General features: G+C 25.0%; 2 protein-coding genes across 2 annotated transcripts; one reads left to right on the top strand and one right to left on the bottom strand.

The window, feature by feature from the left end:
- Nucleotides 1-1,745: 1,745 nt before the first annotated feature.
- Nucleotides 1,746-2,664, bottom strand: LOC119673097 (capping protein inhibiting regulator of actin dynamics-like). The gene is made up of 3 exons (XM_038084324.1): nt 2,571-2,664; nt 2,239-2,292; nt 1,746-2,120 (listed from the first exon to the last, which is right to left on the bottom strand). Exons 1-3 carry the CDS (start codon nt 2,571-2,573, stop codon nt 1,752-1,754), a joined length of 426 nt encoding a protein of 141 aa, XP_037940252.1. The 5' UTR covers nt 2,574-2,664; the 3' UTR covers nt 1,746-1,751.
- A 5,493-nt stretch (nt 2,665-8,157) lies between these two features.
- Nucleotides 8,158-9,084, top strand: LOC119673084 (capping protein inhibiting regulator of actin dynamics-like). The gene is made up of 3 exons (XM_038084307.1): nt 8,158-8,259; nt 8,538-8,591; nt 8,710-9,084. Exons 1-3 carry the CDS (start codon nt 8,257-8,259, stop codon nt 9,076-9,078), a joined length of 426 nt encoding a protein of 141 aa, XP_037940235.1. The 5' UTR covers nt 8,158-8,256; the 3' UTR covers nt 9,079-9,084.
- The last annotated feature ends 4,655 nt before the right edge of the window (nt 9,085-13,739 follow it).

The following is a 13,739-nucleotide window of genomic DNA, read 5'->3' as shown; positions in this document are numbered from 1 at the left end:
TAATTGTAATTTTCTGAAAATAAGAAAATTCTCTTTTCAAAAAGCTAAAAATCGTAAACATCGTAGTTGTGTGCACGATTATTTAAAATTTATTTTATCTATTTTTTAAAAATTGTCCACTTTTTACATAAAATCCAATTATTTGAAAAAAAAACCTGCACATTCACAGCGCCAAATGCGGAGTAAATTTAAGGCAGGAGTGCCAGCGCCATCTATATTTCAAGTATGAATATGATTGTATTTTTGCAAATAAATGAGTAAATTAAAAATTGAACAGAAAATGCGATTTTCTTATTTAAGAAAATTAATTTAAAAAAAACTATCATAAAGATCTAAAAGCACATGGAAACTTTAAAAGGCAATAAAACACGCGTCCAATTGCAAAAAAAATAAGAAAGCTCACATTTGTCTTCACCCCAGGAAATTTAATCAAATATGAAAACTATTATTTCTTTTCAAACATTTGTTTAAAAAAGTTTAAGATGAGAAATTAAAAAATATCAACAAAATCCATTTATTGTATGTCTCAATAACTTTTTATGGAAAAAAAGAACCAATATGTTACCTATTCCCAATTTTACTATTCTGAATAATATAGGAATGTGAGTTTGTTCCATATTCTCGATTCCCTTATTTCAATCATATGGGAATGTGAGTTTTTTCCCAATTTTGCACAAATTCTTTCCCAAGCAAATTGTTTGGAAGTCAAGTTAAAAAAGTATTAAAAATAGTTTAATTTAGTATGAAAGTAAGTTATAATAATCAGATTTTTGAATATATTTTAATAAAATTATTATTATAATAAATTTTATATTTTCAATGTTTTATTTTTTTATTTTATTCACACGGGTTGATTAGTTTTTCGAATTTTTTTATTAAAATTATTATAATAAATTTAATAGAATAGAAAATTTAATATATTTAAATTTTTATTTACTTATTTTACCCATTAGGGTTTTTTTTTCAACAAAATTAAAGCATTGTTATTTAAAACAAAAGATAATGAAAGAAACCGAAATCCTGAAATGAATGGGATTCCTAGAATAAGTTAAAATAAACTTTTGCAATTATGCGCATCTAAAACATTACTTCTTTTAACTCAAATTTTAGTTAAAACATTTATAACTTTAATTAATAAATAAGATATTTTACTTTGTTTTATTGTATATAAGAAAATAATAAATTATATACATATTTAAATAATAAATTAAATAAAAATTTTCTATTATTTACTTATAAAGTATTCATTATACATATTTATTTCTGATAATTTGTACAGCAGACAAATAATGCGATTCTTACATTTAAATCAAAATATAAACCGCAATTCTTTTCTTTGTTTTGCTTTGCCATAGTTGCCAAAATGTAACAAAACAAATTAGAAACTGTTGTTGTTCCCAAAACTGCATGGAAATAGGGAGATTTGTTCCATGGGAGTATTCAAAATTGCTATGAATATGTCCATAAAGATGAAGAAATTTCCTTTGCAAAAAACTAAAAATCTTAAAAATCGTGTACACAATTTTTTTACAATCATTTTTTAAAAATTTGCCTATTTTTTTACAAAAAAATTCGATTTTATTTTATTATTAAAGTTTTTTATTCATGTAAAATATTAAATTTATAAAATAAGTTAAAGCAAAATATAAAAGCGGAATGTTTTTTTTAAATAATTATTCAATTAATTTTTTATATTTATATTAACATTTAAATTTTTATTCATAAAGAAAAAAAACAATGACGTTTTTTATTTATTTTTCTACTTTTTCTTTTTTCATTTGTTTAAAAGATCCAGTACTTGAATCCGGCTCTTGTTTCTTTTCTTTGGTTTGGTTATGTTGATTATTTTTCGCTGCTTCCTCTTGTTTTTGCTGCTGACGCCGGCGATTTTCTTCTAGCTGACGTTGGCGATTTGCTTCCACATCACGACGGCGTTTTTCTTCTTGTCGACGTTGGCGTTTTTCTTGTTGCCGACGTCGGCGATTTTCTTCTACTTGACGCCGGCGTCTTTCTACTTGTTGACGTCGGCGTTTTTCTTGTTGTCGACGTCGCCAACTTTCTTCTTGCCGATGTCTCCAATTTTCTTCATGACGCTGTTGATGCTGATGTTGCAGGGGCGGCTGTGAAAAAATATACCAATATGATTAAATTTTATTAATAAATACATATGTATACCAATAAAAAGTTATAAAAAAAATGTGTGTATTAAGTCAAATAATTGAATCATTTAATACTTACATTAATGCTGCCAGCCAGCAATCCCATTAGGACGCCTGTAATCATATTTGTATTCTGGAATAATTAAAAAAATTATTTGTTTAATATTTATTTTTAATAATTTAAATAAAAATAATAAAGAAATGTTATTAAAAGCCAAATAGACTTTTAATTTTATTTCTTAGTATTATAAATAAATATTAATACTATTTAAATATTATAATATTTTATATTAAAATTTATTTTTTATGTTATTAAGTAATTTTTAAATAATAAAGCACTTATGTTACATTTTTAATATACATAATTTAAAAAATATTTATTTCATTTTCGTTTTATTATATTTTACTTACCATTATCCAAACTTTTACTGCGTAACCACAAAAAAAAAGACACCAAATGCGCACAATACCTTTCGGCGCAAGAGACTAACGCAAACTATGTGAATGTTCAATTAGGCAAATGCATTGCGTGTATTTAGTATGTACAACCATATACTTATATATGGTATGTATGTATATGCAACATATGACAATACAGAGTTATTCTTCTCTCTGTCAATGTAGGATTGCATGCAAAATTTGCGTTCGGCGCCGGACACACAGATCAGGAGAAAAAATATGTATCCACAATGTAAAAAAAATTAAAAATGGCGTTAAGCGTTTCACTTAACTTACAATCCATACGTATGTATGTATGTATATTAAGGATATATATACATATATCATTTTTATTTATTACTTATTTAAAAGTGTTTGTATTGTTGTCATACAATATCGTTTTTTTTAATATTATTACTTACAATATATTTATATTATTTAATATTATTATAATAAATATTAATAGCAATTATATAATTGTCGTTATTATTGTTAAATGAAAATATTTTGATATTTTTTACAATATTTTTTACAATTTTCATAAAATAATGTGTTTTTTAAAATTGATGAAGTAACCTTTTAACACTTTTCGATATAATTTTGAATCAGATTAAAATACATACATATATTAGGGAAAATATAGAAACATTGGCGTAGCCAGAATTAGTAGAAATTTTATATTTACATACATATGTATGTATAAATTCGAAAATAACCAACGCTTTTTTTATTATATAATCAAATATAAGAATCAAAATTTTGATATAAAAAAAAATTAGGTAGCGTGGAGCCAAGCTTATGGGTTGTAAGCTTTGAAATCAATAAATTTATAAAACGAATGTCTATATATATACATACACACATACATACATGTGTATGTACATATTTCTAGATGATTATTTTTCTAATAATAATTATAATGTATGTATTAGAGTACTACTCTATTCAATAGAGAGAACTTTTAAGTAATATTTATATTTCAATTTAATTAAATTATTTTTTTAAATATATTTTAATAATATTATATGCATATATCATACTTATTATTAATTAAATATTATTTAGAAAGCAGACAGTGGAGGAAATAAAAAATTTGGATCATATTGTTATTCGATCTGTTCGAAAATTTTAGACAAAAGTTAAGCCACTTGCACAAGTAAATATAAATCTACAAACCCACCCTCAAATTACTATCCGGGGCGCACAACACTTTCGCATACACTTTTGTGTTTTTGTGATGATGTCATTTACTTTACAGCTTCGCAAAAATCCTACGAAGTTAAATGCACAGGTATGCAGGCAAAAAAAAGTCTATCAATGTGCATAGGCAAGCAAAGCTATGATATCCCAGTAGCAGAAATAAGGAGTACAAATATTATTTTTCGTTTTATTTTACTTTTTTTATTATTATATTATTTTAATCTTATATTATAAATTGAAAATAAATAATAATAAATATTAAATATTTATATAAAACAAATATACATATGTATGTAAATATTTTATAAAAAAATTTTATACTCATATAATAAATGTGTGTATGAATGTATGTATTCTATGCGTAATGATGTATGTACATTAGGGTGCCATTAAGGTATATGGGCAATTTTTTTTCTCGTAAAATCGGTTGACGGGACCCCCCAGATCGGTTCATTTTACTAAAAAAATAATCTGTGTGAAATTTTAGTTCAATTGGATAAGTGGAAATGGTGCCCCAAGAGCCCCAAAGATTGGAAAATAACTATTTTTTCCATAAAATTCATCTTTAATTGCTTATATCTCCGACATATTTAATTTTACATAAAAACTGTCTTTCTAAAAGTAACAGATCTATTAAAAATGAACAATTCACTCATACTCTGTATTTCTAATAGTTATTGTGTAAAAGAAAAAATAAGCTGCAATCCCCCTATTAAATTTAGGTAAGTTCAATGGATGAATTGTCTACTAAATTTGCTACAAAATAAGTCCAATACTTGTATAGTTATATACATAACTGAGTTTCTGTATTATTCATTGGAATGCGAAGTGAATTTTATAATATTTTATCGTATTGATTAATTCAAAGTGATTACATTAAAAAGTGTTACCGAGAAGTCTTCTTCAAATATTCATAAAAATCGTATTGATACCTTGTTTCTAGTAGGTTGACTGGTTCTAGTAGGTTGACTGGTAGTAATTTACCATCATATAGGGAAGCATTAAAAGTTCTTTTTTACCATGTATGTGGTTAAATTATGGTTATGGGAAAGTGCTACTTTAACTATACAAGAAGTTATCATATTTTGGCAAAAGGCACGAATACCAATAAATGAATAAAAACATTGCGATCCTATTATAATCTCATGAGATACCTGCACTGAAAAATGGTACCGGAAGAGCACAGGCATCTGCTATTTGTAAATCAATTTCTGAATGGGATTTGCAGGATTACGTGCAAGCTTTTGTTTTTGATACGACAGCAGTAAACACTGGACGTTTTAATGGAACTTGCACAATTATTGAAAAATATTTAGAAAGAGATCTTTTATATTTAGCGTGCAGACATCATATTTACGAAATTATTCTCAAAAGTGTTTTCCATGCTAAGATTTACAACTCTGAAAGCCCAAATGTTGAACTATTTCAACGATTTCAGAAGTTTTGGCCGAAAATAAACGTTGATAATTTTATAGTCAGCTTAGAAAATGAAAAAGTATGAAAATCGTTAAATACGGATGATGTGTTACGAATTACAAGTTTCCTTTATAAGATTCGTAAGGATAACCAACCAAGAGATGATTATAGGGAACTTCTGGAACTTGCATTGTTTTTAGGAGAAAAGATGAACTGTACCATAAAGTTTCGACCCCCTGGAGCTATACATCAAGCAAGATGGATGGCGAAAGCCATGTATGTATTAAAAATATTTTTATTTAGGAAAGAGTGCAAATTATCTACAGAAGAAGAAAATGCTCTTTGCGGTATATGTATATTTATTACTAAAGTGTATGTTGAAGTATGGTTTAATGCTTTGTCATCAGTCGAAATTCATTTTCAAGATTTTAATCTTCTTTCTCTTCTCAGTCAATATGAAAAAATTGTATTTGGTATTTAAGCTCAAAGCTTGTTCATTTTGCTTTTTTGGATTTAAATATATCACCTGAGACAAATAAAAAGATGGTTTCAAATTTGAATATAGATAGTGATGACAAGGAAGTCAGGAGAGTATCAATAGATCGCGCAAAAATAACTGAAATCGTCGAAAAGGGAATTGAACAGTTTGTATACAAAAATACTAAAAACATTTTTAATCGTTTCAAGTTGTGCGATGGCTTCTTGAAAATATGCGCCACAAAATGGCATGAAGACCTTAGTTTCATTCAAGCTAAGAAAACGCTTTTAAGCTTGAAAGTAGTAAACGATACGACATAGCGAGAATTGAAACTAATGCTGGACTATAATTCAATTTTAACAAAAAAGGAGAATCAAAAACTGTACATATTAAAATTGTTAACGATTACCGCCGTCGTATTCCAAATTCTAATAAAGATACTTTGTTCCAGCAACTTTAAAAATAAAATAATAATAGTTATGTAGGAGAAAACTAGAATTAGTACTTTTTTATTAGAAGAAATATTTAATTTTAGATATATTGAATTTATTTTAAATTTTTTAGAAACATTAAATTTTTTGTAAAGCTGAAGCGGACAATTACATTCATAGTACTTGCAAAGCTAGCAATCGGGTGACTTCAGCTTATTTTTTCTTTTACACAATAACTATTAGAAATACAGAGTATGAGTGAATTGTTCATTTTTAATAGATCTGTTACTTTTAGAAAGACAGTTTTTATGTAAAATTAAATATGTCGGAGATATAAGCAATTAAAGATGAATTTTATGGAAAAAATAGTTATTTTCCAATCTTTGGGGCTCTTGGGGCACCATTTCCACTTATCCAATTGAACTAAAATTTCACACAGATTATTTTTTTAGTAAAATGAACCGATCTGGGGGGTCCCGTCAACCGATTTTACGAGAAAAAAAATTGCCCATATACCTTAATGGCACCCTAATGTACATACATCATTACGCATAGAATACATACATTCATACACACATTTATTATATGAGTATAAAATTTTTTTATAAAATATTTACATACATATGTATATTTGTTTTATATAAATATTTAATATTTATTATTATTTATTTTCAATTTATAATATAAGATTAAAATAATATAATAATAAAAAAAGTAAAATAAAACGAAAAATAATATTTGTACTCCTTATTTCTGCTACTGGGATATCATAGCTTTGCTTGCCTATGCACATTGATAGACTTTTTTTTGCCTGCATACCTGTGCATTTAACTTCGTAGGATTTTTGCGAAGCTGTAAAGTAAATGACATCATCACAAAAACACAAAAGTGTATGCGAAAGTGTTGTGCGCCCCGGATAGTAATTTGAGGGTGGGTTTGTAGATTTATATTTACTTGTGCAAGTGGCTTAACTTTTGTCTAAAATTTTCGAACAGATCGAATAACAATATGATCCAAATTTTTTATTTCCTCCACTGTCTGCTTTCTAAATAATATTTAATTAATAATAAGTATGATATATGCATATAATATTATTAAAATATATTTAAAAAAATAATTTAATTAAATTGAAATATAAATATTACTTAAAAGTTCTCTCTATTGAATAGAGTAGTACTCTAATACATACATTATAATTATTATTAGAAAAATAATCATCTAGAAATATGTACATACACATGTATGTATGTGTGTATGTATATATATAGACATTCGTTTTATAAATTTATTGATTTCAAAGCTTACAACCCATAAGCTTGGCTCCACGCTACCTAATTTTTTTTTATATCAAAATTTTGATTCTTATATTTGATTATATAATAAAAAAAGCGTTGGTTATTTTCGAATTTATACATACATATGTATGTAAATATAAAATTTCTACTAATTCTGGCTACGCCAATGTTTCTATATTTTCCCTAATATATGTATGTATTTTAATCTGATTCAAAATTATATCGAAAAGTGTTAAAAGGTTACTTCATCAATTTTAAAAAACACATTATTTTATGAAAATTGTAAAAAATATTGTAAAAAATATCAAAATATTTTCATTTAACAATAATAACGACAATTATATAATTGCTATTAATATTTATTATAATAATATTAAATAATATAAATATATTGTAAGTAATAATATTAAAAAAAACGATATTGTATGACAACAATACAAACACTTTTAAATAAGTAATAAATAAAAATGATATATGTATATATATCCTTAATATACATACATACATACGTATGGATTGTAAGTTAAGTGAAACGCTTAACGCCATTTTTAATTTTTTTTACATTGTGGATACATATTTTTTCTCCTGATCTGTGTGTCCGGCGCCGAACGCAAATTTTGCATGCAATCCTACATTGACAGAGAGAAGAATAACTCTGTATTGTCATATGTTGCATATACATACATACCATATATAAGTATATGGTTGTACATACTAAATACACGCAATGCATTTGCCTAATTGAACATTCACATAGTTTGCGTTAGTCTCTTGCGCCGAAAGGTATTGTGCGCATTTGGTGTCTTTTTTTTTGTGGTTACGCAGTAAAAGTTTGGATAATGGTAAGTAAAATATAATAAAACGAAAATGAAATAAATATTTTTTAAATTATGTATATTAAAAATGTAACATAAGTGCTTTATTATTTAAAAATTACTTAATAACATAAAAAATAAATTTTAATATAAAATATTATAATATTTAAATAGTATTAATATTTATTTATAATACTAAGAAATAAAATTAAAAGTCTATTTGGCTTTTAATAACATTTCTTTATTATTTTTATTTAAATTATTAAAAATAAATATTAAACAAATAATTTTTTTAATTATTCCAGAATACAAATATGATTACAGGCGTCCTAATGGGATTGCTGGCTGGCAGCATTAATGTAAGTATTAAATGATTCAATTATTTGACTTAATACACACATTTTTTTTATAACTTTTTATTGGTATACATATGTATTTATTAATAAAATTTAATCATATTGGTATATTTTTTCACAGCCGCCCCTGCAACATCAGCATCAACAGCGTCATGAAGAAAATTGGAGACATCGGCAAGAAGAAAGTTGGCGACGTCGACAACAAGAAAAACGCCGACGTCAACAAGTAGAAAGACGCCGGCGTCAAGTAGAAGAAAATCGCCGACGTCGGCAACAAGAAAAACGCCAACGTCGACAAGAAGAAAAACGCCGTCGTGATGTGGAAGCAAATCGCCAACGTCAGCTAGAAGAAAATCGCCGGCGTCAGCAGCAAAAACAAGAGGAAGCAGCGAAAAATAATCAACATAACCAAACCAAAGAAAAGAAACAAGAGCCGGATTCAAGTACTGGATCTTTTAAACAAATGAAAAAAGAAAAAGTAGAAAAATAAATAAAAAACGTCATTGTTTTTTTTCTTTATGAATAAAAATTTAAATGTTAATATAAATATAAAAAATTAATTGAATAATTATTTAAAAAAAACATTCCGCTTTTATATTTTGCTTTAACTTATTTTATAAATTTAATATTTTACATGAATAAAAAACTTTAATAATAAAATAAAATCGAATTTTTTTGTAAAAAAATAGGCAAATTTTTAAAAAATGATTGTAAAAAAATTGTGTACACGATTTTTAAGATTTTTAGTTTTTTGCAAAGGAAATTTCTTCATCTTTATGGACATATTCATAGCAATTTTGAATACTCCCATGGAACAAATCTCCCTACTCCCATGCAGTTTTGGAAACACCAACAGTTTCAAATTTGTTTTGTTAAATTTTGGCAACTATGGCAAAGCAAAACAAAGAAAAGAATTGCGGTTCATATTTTGATTTAAATGTAAGAATCGCATTATTTGTCTGCTGTACAAATTATCAGAAATAAATATGTATAATGAATACTTTATAAGTAAATAATAGAAAATTTTTATTTAATTTATTATTTAAATATGTATATAATTTATTATTTTCTTATATACAATAAAACAAAGTAAAATATCTTATTTATTAATTAAAGTTATAAATGTTTTAACTAAAATTTGAGTTAAAAGAAGTAATGTTTTAGCTGCGCATATAATTGCAAAAGTTTATTTTAACTTATTCTAGGAATCCCATTCATTTCAGGATTTCGATTTATTTCATTATCTTTTGTTTTAAATAACAATGCTTTAATTTTGTTGAAATAAAAACCCTAATGGATAAAATAAATAAATAAAAATTTAAATATATTAAATTTATTATAATCCTTTTATTAAAATAATAATTTTAATAAAATATATTAAATACAAATTTAGTTATATTAAATTTATTATAATAATATTATTAATAAAAATTCGAAAAACTAATCAACCTGTGTAAATAAAATAAAAAAATAAAACTGAAAATAATAAATTTATTATAATATTATAATTTATTATAATTATTTTATTATAATAATTTTATTAAAATATATTTAAAAATCTGATCATTATAAGTTACTTTCATGTTAATTTAAACTATTTTTATTACTTTTTTAACTTGTCTTCCAAACAATTTGCTTGGGAAAGAATTTGTGCAAAATTGGGAAAAAACTTACATTCCCATATGATTGAAATAAGGGAATCGGGAATATGGAACAAACCCACATTCCTATATTATTCAGAATAGTAAAATTGGGAATAGGTAACATATTGGTTTCTCTTTTGCATAAAAATTTATTGAGACACATACAATATATGCATTAGCTAAAAAATTCTTGATTTTTGATGAAATTTCTGTGATATGAATACAATATTTTGTTGATATATTTTAATTTCTCATCTTAAACTTTTTCAAAGAAATGTTTGAAAAGAAATAATAATTTTCATATTTGATTAAATTTCCTGGGGTGAAGACAAGTGTGAGCTTTCTTATTTTTTTGCAATTGGACGCGTGTTTTATTGCCTTTTAAAGTTTCCGTGTGCTTTTAGATCTTTATTACAGTTTTTTTTAAATTAATTTTCTTAAATAAGAAAATCGCATTTTCTGTTCAATTTTTAATTTACTCATTTATTTGCAAAAGTACAATCATATTCATACTTGAAATATAGATGGCGCTGGCACTCCTGCCTTGAATGTACTCCGCATTTGGCGCTGTGAATGTGCAGGTTTTTATTTTCAAATAATTGGATTTTTTGTAAAAAATGGATAATTTTTAAAAATAATTGTGAAAAAATTGTGTGCATATATATTACGATTTTTAGCTTTTTGATAAGTAAATTTTCTTATCTTTAGAAATTGCGATTCCTCTTTTACACAAGGTGTTATAATGATTACAATGAAGTAAGCTAAAAAAATACACATTTTTATCAATTTTTTATGATAAAAGTAAAATATGTTGTGAAGGTTTTAAAATTATGTTTTGTAATGTATTTTTCAATATTTTTCATTTTGTTTTTGAAATTGGATGATATTTAAGCAGTTTTAATACGATTTAGCACATATTCTACGAGTGCAATTTTTCTGATTTTTTATTTAATTGATAGCTTGTTTTATTGCCTTTCAGTTGAATATTTGTACAGGTCGGTCAGTCTTCGGTTGTTTTTTTCATATATATTTTTATGTAAAAATTGTCAGTTCTTAAAAAAATTTGTTTTTATTTTTGGAGTGTCTCAGCTATTACGCAACATACAATTATGAGGTATATTTCAAATGAAAGATTATTTAATTTTATATCAAAATAATATTTTTTATTTGATTAAAAAGCTTAAATTTAGCTAATTTTGACAAATTAATAAACTTAGAAAAATTTCGTTTTTCATTACGGTTTGGACACATCTTAATTTTGCAAAAATCTTGATTTCATCTTTGTTTCAGCGAAATTAAATTGTTTTTTACATACAATATTCAGTTTTAAGGTTAGAAACAAGGGCTGAAATTAAGGGACATTACAAATGCAACTATGCATAAGATATATTTTAAGAAAAGATAAAGTTCAGATAACGAAAAAGGGACATTTTTTTTTAAATAAATGTCAGTAACAATTGACTTTGATAAAACCTGGAAAATATTTTGAGAGTAGTGCAAGTTTTTACATTTTAATGTAAAAGAGAGTGAAAAATATAATTCACATACCTTAAATCTACTAAAGCTAATAAAACTACTGAATGCTATCCTTTATAGTTATAATAATCAACTTTTAAAATTTCCCAGATACAAATGGTGTTTGGAGCATTAAATTTTTGTATATAAAAAACATGTGATTTCCTTAATTTGTGACAGTATGAACACTTTCGAAATTAATGTAATTTCGTTTTTACGAATTTAAGAAAATTTGGCTATCTGAATATAGTATAGTTAAAATCATATTTTATTCACCTCACAAAAATTAGTGTTGGTAAAAATATCACCAACACTAACATTTTGAAATCAACATCACATCCATATTGGCATAGCTCGCTGATTATATCGCTAGTTATGGGAACACACCACGGATTCGTTTAGTCGAAAAGAGGTAATTGCGAAGATATCTGAATAAAATTGCTGCAATTAATTTATCATATTTTTTAATATATCGTAATGCAATAGTACTGCAATGTGTTGTATATGTTTACACGAACAAAAAGTGTACAATTTATACTTTATTTAATAATTTTTACGGTGAGTTGAGCGCCTAAAAATTCTACGACTAAAGTTGTCACACGAAGCTGCTATTGATGAAAAATTTTCCATTATATATAAAATTTTTGTATGTGTTGCTAGAAATTACAGTCACGAAAGTTAACTCTAAAAGTTATTTTCTTTTGAGGTTTTCTAATAAAATTTCATAATACGAAAAGTGTTGCTATTAGAATATAGAGAAAAGGAATCTTTTTAATTATTTAATTTCTAAAAAATTTTATGTGAATGTAGGATTTGTTGTGAAAATTGACCGAGCGGGCGCAAAAAGAAAGTGTAGAGAAATTTTTATTATACATTTATCTACAATTTGTGCGCGCATATTTACGAAAAAATAACACTTGTAAATTAATCTTAAACGTTACGAAAAACTAAAAATTTAATATATAACTATTATAAAAATATTGTATATATAATAACAAGGGAAATATATACGATGGCAAAATATGTTCATTGATTCAATAAAAAGCGCGCCATTATGTGACGTAGCAGGTTAGACCCATAAACACTTGCTGCAGCATTTCGTTTATACACTTTTCTTACAAAAACCTGAATAAGAAAGAGTTAAATAACATTAAAGAATATTTTCTTTAAAAACATAAAAGTATATTTTCTTTAAAAATATAAAAGTATATTTTCTTTAAAAGTATAAAAGTAAATTTGTTTGTGCGTGAAATTTTAGTTTTTATTGTAAAATGTGATTTAGCAAATGAAATTAATTTATTGTCAATTAAATTGTATTTACGTTTATTATAAGAAAATAAAATTTATTATATTTACATGATTTTGTTTTTATTTAATATGTATAAATTGAATTAGTTGTAAAAAAAACTGTGATTATATTTTGTAAATATTTATATTGTCTAAGTACACGTTCGTCAAAACGTATCGCAAGTTGCCCAGAGTGAAATGAATAAAAGTAAAGCAAAATAGTTTGTTATTGTTTTTATTCTATCTTTCTTCCACATTATTTTCAATGGGAATTGCTTTTGCTTGTTTGCTCAAGTGCGTTTCACACAAAACCACTCAAAAGTACACCACAGCGCAAATCTCAAAAATTGTTTCTTCCTGAGTTTATATTTTTTTCGTCTCGTTTTTTTGTGCTCAATTGTCACTTAATAGAATATTTTTTGAACAAAAAAGAAGTAAAATCTTTGTCTTAAACTGGCTTAGAGAATTCAACATATTTTGCAATTTATTTACTTCAATAAAATATTTATTTTATTTGAAATACTGAAATACACGTAATTATTTTGATAATATTTCTCATTGATAGTTTATTAAATGCTATCAAATTTTCGTTTAAACTGTCCTCTGCAATTCTTAAAAAAAATATTTTCGAAAATGATTCTCCACTACTTCTATATCAAAAATAATTACATTTAATTCTTTTTTTATCTAAACGTTTTACGTAGTA

This window comes from Teleopsis dalmanni, chromosome 1, assembly GCF_002237135.1.
Source record: "Teleopsis dalmanni isolate 2A chromosome 1, ASM223713v2, whole genome shotgun sequence".
Classification (NCBI taxonomy): Eukaryota; Metazoa; Arthropoda; class Insecta; order Diptera; family Diopsidae; genus Teleopsis; species Teleopsis dalmanni.
This window is presented reverse-complemented; position numbering and strand designations above follow the sequence as displayed.